Source organism: Nannobrachium achirus, assembly GCF_963921795.1.
Source record: "Nannobrachium achirus genome assembly, chromosome: 10".
NCBI classification, from domain to species: Eukaryota; Metazoa; Chordata; class Actinopteri; order Myctophiformes; family Myctophidae; genus Nannobrachium; species Nannobrachium achirus.
In genome coordinates this window covers 49562837-49587121 of record NC_137819.1, presented here as the reverse complement: position 1 = coordinate 49587121, position 24285 = coordinate 49562837, and the positions used below count along the sequence as shown (strand labels likewise).

Below are 24285 nucleotides of genomic sequence, written 5' to 3'. Positions count from 1 at the left end.
CAGACCCATAAGGGCCCATTCAGTTCCTACAGTAAACATCAATCATTTTGCTGGGTGGGGACCCCTGGAACTCCCTCAAGGGCGTATGAGACATCAAAGCTGTCGTAGAATCATTTGATACACTTTTAGTATTATTTTTGTTTCACAAATGATCCCATAGCATAGTCTATTTCAAGTAAAACATATGGGCTTGAACCAGGCCAGGCATCCATATTGCACACACAGGAATACCTGTCCAAATATAAAAAGCTAAGCCACCCTCTTGTACTGTATTTAGCCTATTGTATTGTATTTATATTTTTATTTCAAGTTTCATTATTTAGTTCTCGGATGATGATACAGGCATCCTTGGTTTAATGCAAAGCCATCATTGAAATACTGTAGATTTGAGGGCCCACTTGCAATTCTTTCATGACCCACTTACAGGCCCCGGGCACCCAGAACAGGCTTGACTGTTATAAACATTCATTTCTGTCCATTTAGATTCTCAATACCAACAGGTACAGTAATTAGGTTGTTGGCCATGGGGGTTTTACAATGTCACCACAACAGTAACAGGTAACGTAAGATGTTGGCCATGAGGGTTCTGTAATATTAGCCTGGTTAATAAACCAGACCGCACAACACCACCCCCTGGCAGTGAGGAATTAGTATGAGCAACGCCAGGCTAGTGGCACCATTGTCAGAAGGTGTGTATGTGCAAATACTTACATAAAAGCTATTTGTTGTCAAGATGTTACTGTATAGCGTTTATCTTCCACTGAACTGCTGGACAGTCCACAACAATTTGTCCTTTGGAGGCCATTCAGGCCGGGAACACATTTTAGTGTAGTACAGTTACAGTACATGTACAGTATGTAGCACATTTGTTTTTGTAATTTTTTCAGAAAACTTAGGTCAAGCCTAAATGGGTTAAAGCACATCTTATTTTATCTATACTAGTGGAAAGCACCACAAAGACATTTTTCAACAAGTGCAATTATTTGCACAACAATTATCTCAAATAATGACAAATTAGGACAGATAATTCTAAAAAGCATAAACACATTTATTAAATGGAATATGTGCTAAACAAAACAAATACAGTATAAATGTTCAGCAACAAAGCTTACAATCAGACACATGTTCAGATATGAATGCTGCCCACACGTGACGTCCACTCTTCAGTTTTGACCTATTCCCATATTATCCCGACAAGAACCGTCTCTTGGGTACCGTTGAACTTCCACAGCTGATTCCTAGTGCATATAATTTATGTTTCATAATTATGGCAAAAGAGAATGTTGACATTACAGTAAACATATACTGTACAGTACAAAATATCATATAAAGAGGAACAAAACTTGTAAGGGCTAGGATCCTAAAGAAATCCTTTAGTGTGACAGTGATTTGATTGACTGAATTCACCACATAGTAATAAAAAATCGAACCTCTGTTCGAAGTGGAGCTGTGTGTGTGTGTGTGTGTGTGTGTGTGTGTGTGTGTGTGTGTGTGTGTGTGTGTGTGTGGGTGTCTGGCCTGGCCTGAACAACAGCGCCCTCGTGTGGTCACAAAAGGTCCTGTAGGCTACAGACAGACAGACAGACAGACAGACAGACAGACACACAGACACGGCCACACACACGGCCACGTATAGGGAGCTTGTGTTCCACACAGCTCCAAAAAAGAAATTATATTGACAAGACAACATGTCAGGATGACACAATACACCCCAACAGTTTATTTCCAATGTGGTCCTTTGTGTATGTAAAACTGTAAATGTTTCAGACCAAGGGTCCATCAAGGCCTAACAGCTTCCTAGCATGGTCATCCCAAGATCAGGTCCTCCTTCTGGGCAGGCTTCCAGCCGAGCGAGCCTGCTCTGCTCCAAGGCGATAGCCTCAGCCGAGTGTTTACATTTCTCTGAACCACATTGACAAGTGAAATACTTGCTCTTGATGTCCCAAAAGCGATCACCATAGTCAAACCTGATGAAGCAAACAAATAGGATGTCATATTCAACATAAATATATGGTGGTGTATTATACAGTATATATATATATACATACCGTACTTTTATGTACTTTTATGTACTATCAAATCCAGTGTGAATGAGCCTTAACTAGGGATGGGACGATACGCGATATTATAGTTTATCGTGATTCACGACAAGTGTATCCACAAAACCTGACTGTAGCAGACTCCAGTGCTTTCTTACCCTAGCTCCTGTCCAGTGAGGATATCCCTAGAGCTGAAGAAGGCGATGCGGGGAAACCTCAAGTCCTGGTGCAGCATAAACACTCGCACTGGGATGAGGTTGGGGTCACACAGGTGGTTGATGAAGCGGCTGATGTTGCCATAGTAGCGGGCATCGATACAGTACACCTCTCCATCCTAGAAGTGACAGACCAAACAGAAACTCTGAATTATCTTAATAAAGTTAATAAACGGTAGAGATGGGCAACATAATCATAACAGACTATGATGCCTTGACTATGGCATAATGTTGCTCTATCGGTATTTCTTTCTTTGTTGATGGTGCTATTTGTTTTATGTGGATGCACGAAACAAAATGTTATTTTCCATACAGTGACAAGAACAGCTACCCTCAGGCCGGTCTCTAGCTACCCCCTCTCACTACTTCTTTGTTTTGGGTACGTAAGAAAACAATAGACAGCAGTTAACAACACATCCAGGGTCTAAACAAGGAGTTTAATGTCAATATTAACATGCAAGGCATGTTGAACAAATATAACATATGGGAAGGGAGATTCATCAACATTTTAAAGTCTTTGTTTGCTCAGTGTACATGTACATGAGATGAATTAATAACACAGGGGGCTTGGTAGCTATAAATATTACTCAACACAAAGCCGCTGGCCATGACAAAATATCCCCCACATTTCTCATAGACTCAGCCGCCACCATTGCCCCAATCATTACACACATTATTAATCTATCTATTAAGCAGGGTTACGTCCCCCAGGACTTCAAATTAGCTAAGGTACCCCCCTGCACACAAAAGGCAGTAAACTTGACCCTGGCAACTACCGGCCAATCTCGATCCTCAGTTCCATCTCTAAGGTAATGGAAAAAATTGAAAAGGCCCTTAACTGAACTAAACAAGATCTGCACCTGGCTAAATGAAAACAGACTCTCAATTCAAACTGAATGTATCCTCTTTGGATAGTCAGAAACTTAGCCAATTAAAGTAGGTGACACTGTGATATAAAGAAAAAAACACATCTGCTACCTGGGTTGCATCCTGGAGGCTAACCTATCCAGTGAAAAAAATACTACCAAGGTAATCAATAAAGTCAACCAACAAATTTGTTTCTTGCAAAGGGTTGCCCCGCTGATCAATATTAAATCTCGAAAGACACTAGGAGGTGCTCTTATTGGGCCCCTCATTGATTACGGAGCCCTTGTCTGGTATCGCGATGCCCCGGCTGCCTTAAAGTTAAAGCTCCAAACAGCCCAGAACAAACTAATTAGGGTCGTGCTTGGTCTTCCTCCTCGGGCTCACCTTACCGATCATCACCACGAAAGCGTGGGGTGGCTCAAAGTAGCTGACAGAGTACAGCATCTTGCAATGGGCCTGGTGTACAAGATACACTACACCTCCAAAATACCCATGTACCTGACAAACTACTTCTTAAAGGTCAAGGATGTTTATGATCACAACACCAGAGGCAGCTCCACTAATCATCATCAACGTAGATTTAACACTAAACAAGGCTCTAACTCGCTCTCCTGCTACACCATCAACATGTGGAACGCCCTCCCACAAGCCTTAAAGGAGAGCAAATCCCTAGCCTCCTTCAAAATCGGTATGAAAAGTCACCTTCAGGCGGCTGCTACCCGTGACTTGTAAATAGACTAAGCCCCCATGCTCCCCCCACCCCTTTTTTCTGCCTTTGTATTTGATGTTAAGCTTTTTCTGCTTTTGAAATTGAGATTATCCTAGATAAAGTACTATCCGTCTGTCTTTCAATGTTATATGAGATACTTAAAGTGTGGTTCCTGTGGAAATAAGCCTCGGCTTTCTAGGATCTCCTATTAGTTGACCTTGTACCAGTGATTTGTACTGTCATGAAACTGTACTTGTTTCTATTGCAATCTTCTAATAAATTCTTCAATCAATCAATTCACAACCATACGTAAAGGTTGTGTTTAAGCTGGCAGATAAAGTGGCTGCATTCAAAGTCAAACAGGAACGATCACATAGCTTTGCTGTCAGTGGAGATCGCGCATTACTTCCCAACCATCAAATACCCTCGAAAAGCAAGATTTGAATAAATGAATTATTGACTATATGAAAGTGGTTCTTGGTGCAAAAACGGTTGTGGGCCCCTGTAGTAAAGGAAGGGGCCTGAAGTTGCTTTTGCTTACCTTGTTGTCCAGATCAAACAGGTAGGAGTCATCTTCTCTCACATCAGCTTCTGCATCAGAGATCAGCTCCCCCACATATCTGTGTAAAAAGCAATAATTGCATAAATAATAATTCCCTTACACAGTAATAATTCACTATGACTGAATATAAGCTTGACAGAAGAGTGTAAGTATGTGGAACACATACATGTACATCATCTGTCAGGTGGAAACCTCACGTACAAAGCTGTTACTTTTCAGGATTCAAATAAAAAAACAGCAAAAGCAGCAGTCTGGAATGATTAGTTTACCAGACATTTGTAAAAGAAAATGGACACACATTTTCAGCATTAGATTTTGGATTAAAAACTATTTTGACATAGAGGTAAATATAGGTTTATCTTAAAATGAATTATTTCAGTGGATGGCTGCATGCATAATGATTTGTGATTGTTTCATCAGTTTATTAGAACACATTTTCTTCAGTACTAATGCATGATAAAGTAATAGATATGTACTTACTCGTGTGCTCATGCGCATCACACACATCTACACAAACACACACTTACTCGCAAATGAAGCTGCCTTGGGGAATGTCTTGTAAGGCTCTTACTCCCCAGCCCATCTTCTCTGTTCTATAGAGCTGCAGACGAACTCTGAATGGAGAACAAAGAAATTATGAGTTTAGAGACTGAAGAGCCCAGTGTAAAAATAACAAAAGTAACAAATATAACTTTAATCAAGAAGTTTTGCTGTGTACAATGTAGTTCAGTGCAACACTGTCTCACTATTTGTTTTGCCAATGTTGCTTTTATTTGGATTGTACTAGATAACCAAATGCTTACTTGATGCCTGCCTGCACCACTCTGTTCTTGCATGTCCGGTAGCAGGCACACGCCAAATTACATTCAAATATCAGCGGGGGTTCAATCTTGTTGAACTCTTGAAGCAACCTCTGATCCTGGTGAGAGAGATAACAAAAACTCAGATTAATTTAAGTTTCTTTTCAATGATTTAAAGCTTTTCTCCCAATTTAGTAATTCTGTCAATTCCCAAAGTCCCATTGCGCTGTAGTCCCTCACTGGTTGCTGCTGCCCCCTACTGTTTGGTCTTATCTCCTCCTCATAATGACCCCACAGAACACTATCCTACCCAGTTCAGCTCTCAGTAAACAGGTGTTCTGACCAACCTGTAAGACTCATACGTGTAGCGACAGACATCACCTCCACACCTGGCTTCCCACTCTTGAACATGAGCCAGATGCACCGGAGGATTTGAACCCCTAATCTCCATAGAGGTGAGCTGGAACTTTACCCCTATGCCCCCCAAGCGCCCCCTGAGCAGATACTGGGTGTCTTGCAGTTATATCACATTTTAATGGTTTGAAGTTAACTTTTTTTTTAACACTAGTAATGCAGTTCAAGTAAAATTAACCTCCTGTATAAAATTCATCAAATATACTGATTATATGGCATGTTATAGATTGTTTTCATTCACCTTGTCATACCAGCAGCGGATACTGAGCTGTCCACATAGACAGTTACTAGAAGAGCAGTCATCTGCACAGCTACAATGCTGTGGGAAGAACAGAGAGTGAGCTTCATTAAAAAAAGAAAGAAAAATAAATTAGACCACCTGCTGTGTGTGTCCTGGACAACAATAGAGAGGGCTTGGGGGAAACAAACAGAAAGAGGTAAAGAATCAGGGAGACAGAGTGAGAGCATTCAACATCTAACTACCTGCAAGTGTGTGATGTTGCGATCTATGTTCATTGCTGAAGTTTCACAGTTCTCCGACACGTATTTGTAGTCTGAGGGGCAGCCTTCATCGTCCACTGCATTGACACATGGGATGGGGACGTTCTCATATCCCTGTGCTATGTCACTGGAACAGAGGAGAAAAAGGGTTCAAATGAACTAACAGAGTCAAACATCACAACAAAAAGCAGCATTTCACAACATAAATACAAATCTAGCACAGGAAATAGCAGTTTCAAACACACTTGAAACACCAGTAAGACTCCCTAATCGGGAGATAAGCGACCGTAGGTGGCTTATCTCCACAAATAGGGCAAAAATGTGTTTTTCCAAATTCTTCCTGATCCATGTTGATGACATGAGTGTAGACATGCTGTGTAGTGATATTCGTGATTTTAGGGCAAAAACTGTAGGAGCAGTGTCCAAAAATGTGTTTTAAAAATCGGCCTGAAGGTGGCGCTACAATAGGGCCATGTGAGAAATGAGGGGTGGGGTCTCCGCGTTGCCTTGGCGGACGAATAGGTACCGGCCCCGGCTCTCCCGGACGCTCCTAGCCCGAGTTACGGCATTTTATGTGCGCTGCAGTGGCAGGGGGTCCTCCACTGGGGGCGCCACCACTTTTGCATCCGTTCTGGAGCACCAGGAGTCGGTGGTCCCCGGGAATTCCCCGTGAGCAGCCCCGTTGGGGTGGTCATTTGGTCATTTTTGCACATTTGGTCATTTTTTGTGTAAAATCTGGCATGGATCGGGTCAACGGGTGCGGAGATATAAGCAGGGAAAAGGTGTGACGTGTGACCACATTTGGTCATTTTTTACATCTGGGGGTCCCCCAGGGACCTGGGGGTCCCTGGGACTCCGGGGGTCCTTGGAGGTTGTAGTTTGGCAGTCAAGGAGTGTGTGTGCAAAATTTGGCATGGATGGGGCAACGGTTGTGGAGATATGAGCAGGGCAAAAGTGTGACGGACTGACTGACTGACTCAGCCACGGACAGCCGGTGGAGGTTTCTACAGTAAGTAGCTCCCTACGGTCGCAATCATGGCAAACATTATTTCATGTCAGTTGAGTGTTAGGTAGCCAGACAGCATTAGGAAGTCATATTCTAGTCTAGAAATGTGGTTGCTTGATAAAATACTGAATAGGGCTCGTACACTTTTCACCAATGGCCTACCTGCAAATGATTCTCTCCGTTCTAAGTATTCGATTGGCTACCCCCCTTCGCAGCTTCCTGTTGATTTGGAGTGCCACCCAGACAGGCGTGTCAGGTCGAGCCAGGGAGAGGGCTGTGTCTCCTTCCCTGTTCACAATGTCAATGTCTGCCCCTCTGGAGAGGAATAACCTTGAAACCAAATCAGTAAATACATTTGAGTTTTATAAAGAGGTATGACAATGAACGAATCAAAGATTCAAAGATCATTCAAAGAGTGAATGAACAATGAACACCTCACAAAAGCTTGGCCCAAATTTGCCCTTTGGTCAGTCAGTTTAGGATAAAAACATTGAGCAACATAACTTTGCTCCATCTCTGGTGGACAATATGTTATGAGCCTGAATTAGGTAGCCTAGTAAACTAGACTTCTCCTGCCTTCTGATTCGAATTCAAGGAGGAGAAAGAGAGTCTGGTTTACGAGGCTATCAATTATTTTCATAGTGATTTATTATGCTATTACTATTAGCATAAAGTGTTTGCTAATTAGTAAAGATCTTTATATATCAACGAATTGAGGCAAAAAAAGAAATGCATTTACTTTTTATAAGCAACTAAATTGATTAGTCTAATTCATTATTTAAAACTTCATCATACAGCATTGCAAAAAAAATGCCAAAATAGACAATCTACCCCTACTTTGGGCTACCCAAATCTGTGGAATCAAAGAAATACAGTATACACTAGGAAACCCACTCAAACCGGGAAAGCATCTGTGTCGTTTTAACCACTTTAACTTTATTTTATACTTTGACTGTTCAAAAATAGCAGATATACAAGCTCATGGCACGTCTTCGTGCCACACTAATCTTTGCTTCTGGGTGTCCCTGGAACAAGATATTTTGAGATGGGGTCCAGAGCTGCCAACCCTCACGCAATGAGCGTGAGACTCACGCAAATGACCCTCTTCTCACGCTCTCACGCCACACATCGTATTTCTCACGCCGTCATATCACCAGCTGTCAAAAAGTGGAAAACTGCGTCAACTCAAGTGTCACTGAGACATCCACTTCGGCCGCGATTTGAGCAATTAGGGCTTAAAATACTGTATCTGATTCTGAAGTAATGATGCGTCGCTGTGTGTGCGTGAGCGTCTGGTGTGAGGAACGCTGCGTGCACGTTCCTGCGCACATCATTCTCTACAGCTCTTTTAGGCGACAGGAGGATGATGAGGATCTGCAACACGTCCAAAATCCCCATTGCTTAGCAGGCAGTTTAAATGAGGAGGGACTTTTGGATGGATGCGTGTGCAAAAAGAACAGATCTTCAAGCAAAAGACGTGTTACTTGCAGCTTAATGTAAACATTTATCCATAATTTTCTCATCCTAGTAAAGCCAGATAAAAGTATCAAACTCCCTGTAAAATGCAACAGAATACAGGAAATAACATCTACTCTTTACATTTTTTTATGGGGGAGGACCCCCAGACCCCCCAACAAAATGATCCACAGTATAGGCTATTAACTACGTTTCTGCCTCAAAAGCTGTTCATTATTGAGGGTTAGATTTGGAGAATTAAATAACACCCACCCAGAGCAACATACTGTACCTGGTTGGTGTAATATTGACTCCAAGGGACGATACAATTATAATAATAACCAAAATGATTGTAATATTTGTTTAACATATAGGCCTATATATATTTTTTATATATTTCTTTTGCAGCACCAAAGGCCCCCCCCCCCCCCCCCCCCCCCTCGCAAAAACAGAAAAATCTCACTCTTAGGTTTTCCTGAAAGTTGGCAGCCCTGATGGGGTCTGTCATCAAATACTAAATATATCATTTTGGGGGTCTTTGACATGAAAAGATTGAGAAGCACTGAACATAGCAACAAAGGTCAGGATTTAGAAAACATTTTTAGAATCGGCCTCAGGTCTTAAAGGGTTTTAATGAAGCACATTCAGGGACAAAGCTGGCGGAGCTGCGAGGTGCCACTCACGCAGGGGTGTCGCACCAAATTATGGGCCCTGGGTACAAGGATTCAGTGTGGGCCCCCATGAATGTTCTTCATAGGGGGAGGGGTTTAACCCATTTAGACTGAGAAAGCATTATTACGCATTATTTTGTGATAGATCTGCTATTTTTGAAAAACCGTGAACATTTCGTGAAAAGTCTTTGAATATATATATTTTTGGTTGAAAAATCTATGGTAAGGACCACCAAAATGATATGTATTTGGCCACGGACCCCCATCTCAAAATATTTAGTTCCAGGGACCCCCCAGGAGCAAATTTTTAGTTACAAATGTTCGCTTAAAAAAATACATATATTCAATGATTTGCACACATTTTCACCACTTTTCAAAATAGCACATCCACAAGCTCACAGTGAGCTTGTATATCTGCTATTTTTCAATAGCTAAAGCATAAAATAATTAAGGCCCCTCCACCTTGGGCCCTAGTAACTCAGTCCCACTTTTCCCCCCCTTGTGATGCCCCTGCACTCACGTAACGCATTCCAGGAAGCCCTCTCTAGCAGCGATGTGGAGGGGCGTGTCTCCATGCATGTTGACTGAGGCCAGGGAGCAGCCGGCGTTCAACACCAGCTCAGCTATATCCACACTCCCAGCAAAGGACGCCCAGTGGAGACACACGTTCGTCTCCTGGAGGGAAGCAGGATGAGGAGAGAAACAGATATTGTTGTAGTTGGGCAGAAGAAACCTCTCCATAGCTAAACGGTTTGTTTTTGCGTAAATTAAGACCCTACTTTCATAGTACAGCGTCACACAAAAGTATCAAAAGTAGCAGATCCACCAGCTTGTTTTGCGGTTGCAGATCTTTAATTTGTTCTACTTTTGAGATTGAATCCTGAAAAGTAACAGTTTTGGACACATGAGGTTTCCACCCGACAGCGACAATGTATATACAGTATATACAGAAATTAAAATGATCTCATGAGGAGAGACTTCCTGGGCATTAACCACTTGAACCCCAGCATCCATATTCTGGTGGGGAGGACATTAACTAAAAATAAAAATAGGTGATCTACAAGCTGTGAGCTTGTAGATTGCCTATTTTTGGTGAAGAGATTTGGTTTAGATGGAAAGCTGTGGTACAGAAAAAACTCTGGTCCAGTTCACCAAGTCAGTAAGGGTACACCACCCATCAATGGTCAGTACTGTACTGGTCAGTGACTGACCTTATCCTTGATTGTAACATCAGCTCCTCGGTTCAGCAGTGCTCTGATGACATCCAAATGTTTGTGTTCTGCAGCCCAGATGATCGGCGTCCAGCCGCCAGTGTCCTGAGATGGCAATTCCAAACACACACAGTTAAAAAAAAGTTTAATTCCCTAATGGCATAATCTCAACTAAGTAAATAAGTAAGCTGAAGACAGAGAACTCATGATCAAGAGCAAAAACTAAAAAGTCAATGCAGTCACAACATTGGGTTGTCAATTATTGTTGAAATGGGTCCACATATAGAGGAGTTGAGCTACAGGCTATTAATGAGGGATTTGATCCAAAATAACCAAGGTGAGCAACAAGGATTCTTTCTGAAGAATTAATGCAAGGCAGGTTTATTTGCATAGCATTTCAGCAACAAGGAAATCAAAAAGTGCTTTAAACAAAACATTAAGCATTAAACATTAAGAGAGTGCAAAATAAACAAATTATGAGACATTTGAAAAAGAAAAAGAAATACAAATAAAACAAAAGAATTACAGAGCATATAAAACAACCCTAACTAAAATGCAGCACCAAACATAAAGGTCTTTACAGGAATTGAGGTCTACAAACACTGAACTCCTAACACACACACACACACACACACACACACACACACACACACACACACACACACACACACACACACACACACACACACACACACACACACACACACACACACACACACACACACACACACACACACACACACTTTAGTAGGTCGGTCTGACCCTCCTCTCACCTGTGCATTGATATCCACTTGCCCTGTCTCCAGTAGCATTTTAACAATGCCCAGGTTTCCTAACTTGGCTGCGTGATGGAGACCAGTGTACCCATCATCCTCCTGGTGAACATGGAGAAATGAGAGGAAGAGACATCGAGGACACAGTGCTACTGTTAACACACAGCAAACTAGATTATCACCTCTGTCTCTAGCTGTGTTCACAAAGTGATTTATGAAATTCATTGCTGGAGCTTTTGACAGTATTCAATTCTAAATCCTAACCTTGGTTTTCTAATTCTATTTACAAATTATGTTGATATAAATATATAGCAACAACTAAAATGACACAGAGCCGTTCCCGGCTTGAAAGGTATAACAACGTATAGGTGTAACAGGTTTAAATGGGTTAACACCAACATTAACGATGGATTGTATGGTAGCTTTAATTTAAATTGCACTCACAGTATGGTAGACACAGGCACCACTCTGGATCAGGTAGCGGGTCACATCCGCATAGTTGTTGATGATCGCCTCCAAAAGAGGGGTCCTCATGGCTTTGTCTTGGGCATCCAATTTAGCACCTGCCTGTGCATACAAGCCAAGATATGATATTTACCTCTGCACTCTACTGCCACTATAACAGTACAATGCCTAAAATCAATATACAGAAAGTAAATACATTAAGTTTAGGAGAAACTCCAAGAGGCATTAGAGGAAATGCCATGGGGTAACGAAAATCTGTAGGCAGGGTTCGTTCAGAAATCTGACTATAAGATTATGATTAATTGTGTGAAAAAAGTTAATCCTCAAGTTAGAATGAATGCACACAGGTTTCATGGAAATGTTCCCTTTATATTTTGAGATATGTATGCATGTGGAACTTTTGGCCTAAAGGTGGCACTAGAGTAAAGAGCATGGGGTCAAGAGAGTAAGGGACCATCCTTTGGAGTGCTGAGTGCATGAAGGTGCACAGAAAGTTCCATTGCAATCCAGCCAGTAGCTTTTGAGGTGTAAACAAACAGACTAACCAACATTACCGTCCTTAGAGCCCTGCCACCAGCAAGATTAAAAATGATACATTATATATTTTTTTAAATAGATATGTAGAGAGATTTCTACAACCAAGAAAAATACCCAAAATGAAAGCACTTTTGTCGAAGAAGACTGCCTATGAAACTGCTTGTGTAGTAATATGTACAATAAGGAAAGAGCCTGAATCCATTCTGTTATACTTCCCTTTTTCCCTCTCATTTCACTTCATCATTCAACAATCTTGGATATAAAGAACTAGAAGCAAAAAAGAAAACAGTTCTCATTCTTCTTGGAACAAGGACAACGTAGTACAGTAAAGATGTCTCACCTGTACCAACATGTAACAGACCTCCAACAGGCCTCTCTGAGCAGCAGCATGGAGGGCAGAGCGTCTGTTCTGGGAGTCAGGCTGGTAGGTGGCATCTATGCCTTCCACTGGAACACGTCAACACGCACACAAAGTCCATTTTAAGCACAAACTCAGTGTAGTCAGTGTCTTGTACACGCACAGCTGATAATTAAATATGATAAAAGTTACACAATAAGGTTGATGTGAAACTCACTCAGCATGAGCAGGACTCTCTGCACCTCGCCTTGCTTAGCAGCAGGATAGAGCTGGCGAGGATGGAACCTTAATTTCTTTCTCCTGGATAATCGTAAAAAAAGGTGGAATGAATTCTTACATGCGTTCTTACATTCTCAAATATCTCATTGAAATAGAATCTGTATCAGCAGATCAGCCAATACACATTCACACTTTTACCACAAACAATATCTAGCACCTCAGCTTTATTTCATTTTATAAAATCAGATTAGACTACAGGATTCTAGTTTGAGGGCAGACTTTTATAATAACTCCACAGTGCAGTTTTCTTTCACCCACAGTTACACAAAGGCACTCGCGGAATATCCATAGTATTTGTATTGTCGACAATTACAAACCAATCAATTACACTTCCACTAAAAATTAACGTAACCGCCATCAAGATAGAAGCCTCAGTTACCAATCTACCAATATAATACCAATTAAAAACCCACCTCTCACTGTCCTGTGTGAGAATGGCTTTCTGTAGCGCTGCCCTGCTGGGTCCAGGAGGAAGAGCACTTGGGCAGATGTGTTTCCCGTTGGGCAGACACAGGGAGGGCCCCACGCTGTCCACTCCCTCCTCCGCTGAGGGGACAGTGCCCAAGGGCCCTGCTGAGGCCACAGGCTGGGTCTGCTGCTGCTGCTCCGCTTCTCGTATCACCACACCATGACTACGCATACGTGCACTGAGAGAGAGATGTAAAGAATGTGGTTAGGAGTTACAGGGCTTCGTTCAAGCTACATCGAACAACGCAGCGCAGGGTAAACACGCTTAACTAACAATCACAATCTTCATTTCACTTTCACTCGCATTGACCCCTCTCTTACGCCACAGTCATACTTTATCTGTAATGCAATAATCCTGCTACACCTTCAAAGCATGCTATATTCTGAGCTCAAATGTGCCGATATGAAAGTCATTATGCAGGTATGTTAAATTTAACATTAAAGTATACATTTTCTATTGCACTTCAAGTCACCTAATTAAATGTTTGCATCAGAAAGAGATCAGACAGATCTAGCATGACTTTCTCATAATCATGGATACAATATCAACCCATAAGCAAAAGCAATCAAAGCAAACACTTGCAACATTAGCAGCTTAACACATTCTTACATAATACAGCAGCAAGCCAGCAACAAGAACCATCCTCAGAAGAAATTAACTGACTTTTTAACGTACACTTTAGACGTACACTTTTGACACACCTAAAGAGCATTCTGGGGGATTTCTCTATCCGCTTTCTTTACCTGACGGGACCCTCTGGCCTCTTCCCATTCTTCATGCCTCCCGTGGAGGCTGTGAGGGACGGGGTCAAGTTCAACGGGACAGGGGGAGGAAGGGAAGGAGTGGTGGTGGAGGAGGCCGTCATGGTGACGACCGTAGCGACAGAGGAGGGGATGGTGACCTCCTGCGCCTCGGAGGCGTCCTCGCCGCAGTGGGGGCAGAAGAGCATGCCGCCGCCGTTCGCCCTGCTGCGGCTACCGCCCAGCACCGTCACACAGCCGCGATGGAAGCGGTGAGCGATGCGTTGGTCGGGGCAACACTCCAAGAAGGTGCCCTGAATGACGGGTGAGAGAAAATGAGGTTGAGTCAGAAAGGAGAGAGAGAAAGGACGTGTGAGTAAAGACCAGTAAGACTCCCTAATCGGGAGATAAGCGACCGTTGGTCGCTTATCCCCACAAATAGGCCAAAAAATTAGTTTTACCAATTATCAAGACATACGGGCAGTTGACAGTTTGCCATGGTTACTCATTGAAGTTGAATCTCCATATATGGAGATAACCTACGCATCACACTAAGTCTGACCTCACCAGCCCATATTTGGGCATGAGCAACTTATGTCTCCATATATGGAGATATGATGACATCACACAGTCCTCAGCCGATGATGTGGCGTGATGTCATACAATACACAAACGAGCCCTACAGTATAAAGGGGCAATTCTTGCCAGGAAAGAAGCATTTCTTCGACTCAGACCTTATCGCCAGGGTTGGCTTATAGCAGCTGTCGGTAGGACCATATATGGATTCTGTTAGTGTGGATCTCCTAACAGGGCATCATCTGGGATACAATCCCTTTTATGCCCATATATGGAGATCCCTAACAGAATCCCTTTCATGCCCATATATGGAGATCCCTAACAGAATCCCTTTTATGCCCATATATGGAGATCCCTAACAGCATCCCTTTGATGCCCATATATGGAGATCACTAACAGCTAACAGAATCCCTTTTATGCCCAATTGCCCATATATGGAGATCCCTAACAGAATCCCTTTTATGCCCATATATGGAGATCCCTAACAGAATCCCTTTTATGCCCATATATGGAGATCCCTAACAGAATCCCTTTTATGCCCATATATGGAGATCCCTAACAGAATCCCTTTTATGCCCATATATGGAGATCCCTAACAGAATCCCTTTTATGCCCATATATGGAGATCCCTAACAGAATCCCTTGTATGCCCATAAATGGAGATCCCTAACAGAATCCCTTTTATGCCCATATATGGAGATCCCTAACAGAATCCCTTTTATGCCCATATATTATGGAGAAATCCCTGCTCTGAGTATCTGACATCAGTGTGATGTCACCTGTTTATGCCCATATATGGAGATCCCTGCTCTGCGTATCTGGTTGCTATGGTAAACAGTTGGTTGCTAGGGTAAAAAAACATGGTTGCTATGGTAAACAGTTGGTTGCTAGGGTAAACAGTTGGTTGCTAGGGTAAAACCATGGTTGCTAAGGTGGTTGCTAACGTACACTAACAAACCAGCAACAACAGACTGTTGCCACAGCAACGTACACAAAGGTTTGTGTACACATGTGGTGTGATGTCATACTGATGCGGAGATATGAGCAGGGCAAAGGTGTGACGTGTGACGCGTGACCGACCGACCGACGGACGGCCGGTGGAGGTTTTCATAGTAAACTGCTCCCTGACGGTCGCAACCAGTAAGACTCCCTAATCGGGAGATAAGCGACCGTTGGTCGCTTATCTCCACAAATATCACAACCTCCACCTCTCACGTCATACGGGTAGCCATAGTTACACCTGGAATGTTGAATCTCCATATATGGAGATAACCTACGCATCACACAAAGTCTGACCTCACCAGCCCATACTTGGGCATGGACGACTTATATCTCCATATACGGAGATGGCCATATATGGAGATACGATGACATCACAGAGTCCACAGCTGATGATGTGGCGTGATGTCATACAATACACAAACAAGCCCTATATAAAGGGGCAATTCTCACCAGGGAAGAGAGCATTGCCTGGAATGTTGAATCTCCATATATGGAGATAACCTACGCATCACACAAAGTCTGACCTCACCAGCCCATACTTGGGCATGGACGACTTATATCTCCATATACGGAGATGGCCATATATGGAGATACGATGACATCACAGAGTCCACAGCTGATGATGTGGCGTGATGTCATACAATAAACAAACAAGCCCTATATACTGATGCGATACGATGACATCACAGAGTCCACAGCTGATGATGTGGCGTGATGTCATACAATAAACAAACAAGCCCTATATACTGATGCAGAGATATGAGCAGGGCAAAGGTGTGACGTGTGACGTGTGACCGACCGACCGACGGACGGACGGCCGGTGGAGGTTTTCATAGTAAACTGCTCCCTGACGGTCGCAATAACTTAATTTTTTTTTTAACAATGACATTTCAAAACATTTCCAAAAGCATTTTATCCCAATTCCAGGCCAATAGCACTCAAACCAGTGTGTTATCAATGCACCAAGACAGACTCGAGCAAAGGCTTAGGGTTAGATGTTACATCTTTCACATTGCTGTCGGGCAGAAACCTCTTATCTCCATATTTGAACCTAGTTTTTTCGTTAATTAATGCCCTACTTGATCATACTAAAGCACAAAAGCATCAAAAGTAGCAGATCCACAAGCATGAAACGCAAGCTCAAAACGATGCGTTTTGAGCTTGTAGATCTGCTACTTTAGCAATGTTAGGTATTTTCCAAAACATTTGATTAATTCCAGAACTGGAAAACAGTTTTTCTCATTTCAAAATATTTTCAGGAATTTCATGACCGTGGGAGCCCTGTAAAGGATATGGCATTAAAAAAAGCCTTACTGCAAGGCAGAAGAATCCACATCCAGGGCAGCAGTGGTGTTTAACCATGTGTGAACGATGGTTGTCGCAGAGCAGCATGAGCGGAACACGACTGGACGGCCGCATGGTCTCCCCTTTCACAGTTGATTTGGTACAACCTCTCAGCTGAGTAAAAAAACGGAAGCAGAAGAAAATGATGGTGATTTAGGTGGTTTCGATTGGCGTTCAACTATTCAAGAAACACTAGAATACATTACTTGCAGGGTTTTAGGATTCAAACACGCATGCATATACGGTATAACCTCACACGATCGACAATACCGACACACCTCTCCATTGATGCTCTCAGTGGCCATGCATTGCCTGGTGATGTGTTGACCGGTGCCGTCGACACGGGGTGCCTCCATCCTGCAGCTGCACAGAGGCAGCTCCTCCAGCCGGTCTGTCTCCCCTACATCACTTCCTTCTACAGACACATAGACGAAGACTAGATTAGATCTAACTCCATTCAATGTGAAACATCTCATTACATTATCAAAGAAGAATACTACTTGCATATAGTTTGAGGGTATACACAATAAGTGACATGAAAAAGCTTGAGATTACATGATATATAGTTAAATACCCCCAACCCCACAATAAAAAATATTATAAGCAGAGGGTTTCATGCTGTGTTCACACTAGCAGTGATACAAAACAACGAAGTGTGGTACATTGCTGCTTATTTGCTGTTTGAGTATAAATGTGTAAATGAAAAGGGTAGGGTTAAGTAGCACAGGGAACATTCAATCATATGTTTTGGTTTCAATGGTTTTTTGTAGTGCATTATGCCCGTCCTGCAGCAGCAGACTTGTAGCCTGTTGCTTTGTCACCGCTAGGTTGAACGCAGCATCAGACCAATGTTAAAATGCATATACCTACCATGATTAGGAGAGAGTGTCAGACTGTCTGCAGCAGCGATGTCTAGAGCACCCAAGGGGATCTCTGTGTACTCACTGGGCCTTCCTGAGGCAGCTGCTGTGTCTGTTACTTCTACAGCCAGAACATAGTATACCAAATTAAACTACATACAATGCAGCCTCTGAATTCATTCAAATACAAAAGCTGATTTGTATATATGTACCATATTTGTATTGCCCCACTCACCTCCAATTGTCTCCACCCTATCAACCGCGTCTGTCTCATAGTCTCGTGTCTGCTTCCCCGGCAACTCACTGGTCACAGTTTTACCGTGGCCCTGGCTCTGTGCATCAGACTCGGTCCTCTGCAAAGGAGATGCTTGTTGGTTTAAACCTGTCTTTTTCAACAGATTTATGGAAATCTAATCCACATGTCAACATTACCGCCTGATCTGTTAAATGACAGTGTCCTGGTGCACAGCCAGTTATTGTTGCACTAACCACATGCTTCTTGTGAGTCCTGTGGAGCCAAGTTCATATGTGTCCAGAGCACACTGTACCACAACAGCTGTTTATCATAGTTTTGTCTGACAAACCTAATTGATTTGTGCATTTATATTCCTTATATATTTAAATCTATCTTTTTTTGGAGAGGCTTCTTCTAACCTGACTTCTGTAGATTATCCACTTAAACCCTATATACAGTACTTAGTTGGCGGGGTCCCCCAGGGGTCTTTATTTGGCACCATCCTGTTATTTGTAAGTGATCGGATTTGTGTATTCACAAATCGTCAACCTATCCGCATTGGTTGCTGTGGTAATTCATGTAAGAATTTAGTGAGTAAGCCTTTATACAAAACAGTGCAAACGACAAAACAGCTACCGAAAGAATAATGGACAAAATCTATCATCTCGCCCAAGCTCACAATGCATGGTGACTTGTTGAGTTTGTAGAAATATTCCGGTGCAAATATTATCTCAGCCACACCAACTCAAGACGGCCAAAGACTGATTTTGTTCGGCGGTTCCCGACATTCGGTCGTGTTGGAAGTCACCATTATTACAGAAATATATACTGCATGCTATGCTGAACGTAATCCACTTAGTGTCATCTTTTCAAAATGCATATTTACCGTACGGTTTGTGTTTGTATGCTTATTTCGCAATACCTATTGCGCAATCCTCTGTAGAGTGAATTTGTCATTATCATCACAAAAGTATCGGGTTTCAAGAGGGAAGGGGGGGGGTTAGAGAGAGAGAGAGAGGAGAGAGAGGAGAGAGAGAGAGAGAGGTACAGTAAGATACAGTAGATTACAGTACAGTAAGATACAGTACAGCAAGGTACAGCATAGTACAGTACAATACGGTACAGCAGGGTACAGTAGAGTACAGCAAAGTACAGTACAATACGGTACAGCAAGGTACAGTAGAGTATAGCAAAGTACAGTACAATACGGTACAGTCAGGTACAGTAGAGTAAAGCAAAGTACAGTAAGGTAAAGTATAGTACAATACAATACGGTACAGTCAGGTACAGTAGAGTACAGCAAAGTACAGTAAGGTAAAGTAGAGTACAGTAGAGTACAGCAAAGTACAGTAAGGTAAAGTAGAGTACAGTAGAGTACATTAAAGTACAGTACAGTAAGGTAAAGTAGAGTACAGTAGAGTACATTAAAGTACAGTACAGAAAGGTAAAGTAGAGTACAGTAGAGTAGAGTACATTAAAGTACAGTACAGTAAGGTAAAGTAAGGTACAGTAGAGTACATTAAAGTACAGTACAGTAAGGTATAGTAAGGTACAGTAGAGTACATTAAAGTACAGTATAGTAAGGTACAGTAGAGTACATTAAAGTACAGTACAGTAAGGTACAGTAGAGTACAGTAGAGTACAGTAAAGTACAGTACAGTAAGGGACAGTAGAGTACAGTAAAGTACAGTACAGTAAGTGGATGGATGGATGTGGATGGATGGATGGATGGATGGATGTGGATGGATACATGGATGGATGGATGGATGGATGGATGTGGATGGATGGATGGATGGATGCATGGATGTGGATGGATGGATGCATGGATGGATGGATGGATGCATGGATGGATGGATGGATGCATGGATGGATGGATGGATGGATGGATGTGGATGGATGGATGTGGATGGATGGATGGATGTGGATGGATGGATGGATGTGGATGGATGGATGGATGGATGATGTGGATGGGTGGATGGATGTGGATGATGGATGTGGATGGATGGATGGACAGATGGATGTGGATGGATGGATGGATGGATGGATGGATGTGGATGGGTGGATGGATGTGGATGGATGTGGATGGATGGATGTGGATGGATGGATGGATGCATGGATGGATGTGGATGGATGGATGTGGATGGATGTGGATGGGTGGATGTGGATGGATGCATGGATGGATGGATGGATGGATGTGGATGGATGTGGATGGATGCATGTATGTGGATGGATGGATGCATGGATGGATGGATGGATGGATGTGGATGGATGGATGGATGGATGTGGATGGATGGATGGATGGATGTGTGGATGGATGGATGGATGGATGGATGTGGATGGATGGATGTGGATGGATGGATGGATGTGGGTGGCTCACTGCTGCAACGTAGCTGTGAGCGCCTGCGAAGCAGGCGCGATCTCTAGATGTGAGCGGCCCGAAGGGCCGCGAACCTCTAGTAGCTACAATTTAAGAACTCACCACATCTTCCATGTTCACCAACTCCTCTGTCTCTTTAGCATGCAGCCTTGCTTCAACCCTGCCATCTTCAGGCTGTAAAATGTTAAACAAAGAAGAGATATAGTTGACGTATGTACCACTAACATAATAAATAGTTGCATTCATAAAAGAGTCATTTGATACTTATACGCATTCAATTGCACAAAGTGCACCAGTGCTTTTCTGTTGCATGAGTGATAACGATCAAAGGAGAGTAAACCAATCAAAGCTTATGACCTTGAGAGCTGAATCTCTAACTTGAGAACTGAAGATCTGACATTGTTCAGTGGTCTTCTCCTCCAAGTTCCCCTGCCAACTATAGCTCTTCACTGGCGTTGCCTTGGTAATAGGCACCACCTCCTTGCAGAAAATATTTTCTGCCTGGGGTTTGTAATAAATCACAAACAAGAAGCAAATGTACTCATAACCTCAAATGAAACAGGAGGTAGATCATTCTCTATAATTAATGATATGATACCGTATGTACCAGCAAAGAAGCACAAGTACACAAAATTCATCAGCATCATGCCAGAGATTACTTTGCCGGTATCTCTTACACTAACAAAAAGAAAGATCTTGTTTTGAAATTAAACTAATCATACTGAGTAGTGTGACTGGCATTATTCCCAATCATTCATCCATTGCCAAGCTGACATTACCTTCATTGCTCTGTCTGGAACTTTCTCTGTTTTCTCAGGTGTGCCGTCAGATAACAGGCCCAGTTTTCGCCTTTTCGCTACTGTTAAGAAACAGAGACACGATGATACAGAAATACAAGCAAAGAACATAATAAACTCAACAATACAATATAAAGTCTACCAAATAGCAATGTATGTACAACCACATAAACATTACAACTTTAACATTACAATTGCATTTATTCATCTGCCACTCACCTGTTTCACTGTCTGAGGAAAGGCATGCAGAAGGCCCTGACGGAATAACGGGTACAATCGGCGGCAATGCTTCCATACGACTTATCTGTAATTTAAGCATTTGAATTGGTAAAAAAGCGAACAATTCCGAAATAAACAAAACAACTCGCATTTTCAGGTCCAAGGATGATGCAAAAATGATGACATATGAACTCTTATGTATGACACATATCAAATGTCAGCTGTGTTCACAGTAAGCTTTTTTTTTTCTTTTCTTTTTTTTCTGGCAGTGCCTGTCTGCCATGGTCTTCTGCTTCTATGGTAAAGGCGCACTGGTCTGGTGCGCTTGTCTTCCCAGCACCTGAGCATTGTGTTTCAGCATTCTCTGTGCTGAGCGCTTTGTTGCTGGAGCAACATGTGGCAGGCATTTGATCCTCCTGATTTTGTCTGACAACCCAATAATTTACAACCCGATCCTGAATCGTTACCTCAACCATGTGAAGTCCATGTTTACACTCTTTTAGCTAACTGTATTTGTGCTAATAACACAGACGACAGGACGTTTGAGCACAGCAACAGTTGAGAGGTTTGAACATTGCGGGCAACAATAAACGTTATATGTACCGGTATATAATATATATCCACAGTGCTTTCCGAAAAAGCCCCTTACTAAAACCACTGTTGTGATCTTGTACATATAAGCTATTTCTGCTCCAGAATATGGACACATATTTCATGTGGTTAAAGTATTGGAGAAGACAACACTGGCACACAACTATTTACTGACGCTTTGTTAATTGAAGACATGATCTGCTGGGAATCTAGAACGGGCTTACCTGCATTGGGGGCGGTCTGTTCATGGTCTTACGGGCCCGGTGGATCTTATGTGGGGGAGTGGAGGTAGATGAACCTGAAGAAGAGGAGAGGGGTGCAGGTGGCAACTGTAATTTGCTGCTACCAGGACCAGAGACACTCATCTTGGCTCGGACAGGGGACAACGCTGAGGAGGTGGAGGGAGAGGACAGCAAAGAGGACGATGTTGATGGAAGGGATGGAAGGGGCTTTGCTGTATGTCCTGTAAGAAGGGGACAGAAGAGCTTCAAGAGGACTGGATTACATAAAATAAAATAAGTAAAGTTCACAAACCACACACACACACACACACACACACACACACACACACACACACACACACACACACACACACACACACACACACACACACACACACACAGTTCAAACAAAAAACAAACAATCCCAGACACTGGACAGAAAAATGTATTTAACCCATTAAAACCAGGAAAGCGTCTGTGTGTCATGTTTCTATGTTACATCAAATAAGAGACAAGGAGAGAGAGAGACTAAGAGAATGAAGAGAGACAAACAAAAAGCAGCACAATCTCCCATCTACTGATATTTGTGCTTCATAACCATGAATGTAACCGGAATGGACTCACCTGCAACGGCTTTGCCTGGTGGTGGATCAGCAGGAGACAACTGTTTCTCACCCTCCTCTCCGGCTTTGACAGCATCTTTACCAGGCTGCTGAAACAGTGACAGGGACGCGAGCCCGCCCATGTGATGCGTCTCCTTGGAAACTGTGTTGGGGTAACCTGCAATACATAGAATAAGATCATTGAAAAGTTGAATACGTTCATTGAATACGTTCACAGATCATTGAAAAGCTAATTAAGTTGATGTGCAGATACAAAGGAACACCCACAAATATGATTGCAGTCTTTCTCTCTCTCTCTCTCACCCAGCCAACCACCATATATGTCTACTTGTCGGTCAACTGAGGATATGCCATTCATGTGTCAAATGTTGAGCGTTAGACTAGGCATACATACATACATACATTACATACCTTCCTTCAATTTTCCTGGACTAGCTATCAGCTCTGCCTGAAATTCCAATGAATTTCCATTAGGAGGCTCCTTAGAGATGAAAACAAGCATGTATCAGGCAGGAATGGTATATATCAACAATATGCGTTTGTCAGCGTTAATATATCCTTAACACTGACATTCTACATTTTACAAATGTTAACTACATTTAGTCACATTCTATGTGTTTGTGTACAAGCTCAAGACAGGGTTAAATGCTTCAAGTGTTGTTTCTATCCTTCCTTGGCCATGCAAGATAAAACACAACTGCAAATCTGACTTCTTTTTTTGCCATGTTATAATAGGATAACACTGTTTACAACCTCGCATGCATCTGCAAACAAAACACCATGGACTTTTATGGGGGTATAAATTGACCCATACAAGTCTGTAACTCTGACAGTGTACTCGGCTGGCTTTCGTGTACACTGTCAGAGTTAAGGGGAGACCTCCTTGAAATGCAAAAGTTGGGGAAACACTGGGGTAAAGAAAAAGCCCTGTCCTTTTGTTCACCATTCAACAACACATCTTTACGTTAGGAGGCTAGCGGTTGTAGCATAGCTCGCTTCCGAGCTGGAAGATTTAAATCGCCAACCCAAAGAGCATACACTGTTCACGTTTTGCAACGAGCCACAGACTGCCATTCGCTCGCCGTATTCTTGCTGTGATATTAAGGCCGCCGGTGGTGGAATATTATCCACAAATGTACTTTACATTCCATTATAAGATGCATAAGATTTGCTACCTTTGTCGTTGTCTCGGATGCCGACATGTTTCTCCAATGAGCGTCGGCGTAATGACACGTGATCAACGTGATTTTACAGGGCCCCGCCCCCATTTGATCCAAGTGATGCCACAAAAAAATCGCCCATTCATTTTCCCCATAGACTTTAACAAAAATATTTATATCAAATATTTTAAGCCCAGAATCAAGCCAAA

The 24285-nt window shown here is 42.5% G+C and overlaps 1 protein-coding gene across 1 annotated transcript; it reads right to left on the bottom strand.

Annotated features, from left to right (window-relative positions):
• Positions 1-1751: 1751 nt before the first annotated feature.
• On the bottom strand, positions 1752-24127 carry ehmt2 (euchromatic histone-lysine N-methyltransferase 2). The gene is made up of 27 exons (XM_080735561.1): positions 24092-24127; positions 23328-23397; positions 22918-23073; positions 22297-22535; positions 21482-21566; positions 21245-21324; positions 20568-20639; positions 18089-18206; positions 17864-17974; positions 17272-17408; positions 16964-17107; positions 14075-14385; positions 13276-13509; positions 12801-12883; positions 12566-12672; positions 11668-11790; positions 11224-11325; positions 10451-10555; positions 9760-9914; positions 7276-7443; positions 6090-6234; positions 5848-5925; positions 5196-5311; positions 4920-5006; positions 4372-4450; positions 2198-2373; positions 1752-1967 (listed from the first exon to the last, which is right to left on the bottom strand). Exons 1-27 carry the CDS (start codon positions 24116-24118, stop codon positions 1787-1789), a joined length of 3489 nt encoding a protein of 1162 aa, XP_080591687.1. The 5' UTR covers positions 24119-24127; the 3' UTR covers positions 1752-1786.
• Positions 24128-24285: the final 158 nt, after the last annotated feature.

Coding starts and splice junctions, on each gene's coding strand:
- ehmt2 (XM_080735561.1), bottom strand. CDS start 24,118: ATGTCGGCATCCGAGACAACGACAAAG. Junction 17,108..17,271: donor CTGAGAGCATCAATGGAGAG/GTGTGTCGGTAT, acceptor TTTTTTACTCAG/CTGAGAGGTTGTACCAAATC. Junction 11,326..11,667: donor GTGCCTGTGTCTACCATACT/GTGAGTGCAATT, acceptor CATGTTCACCAG/GAGGATGATGGGTACACTGG.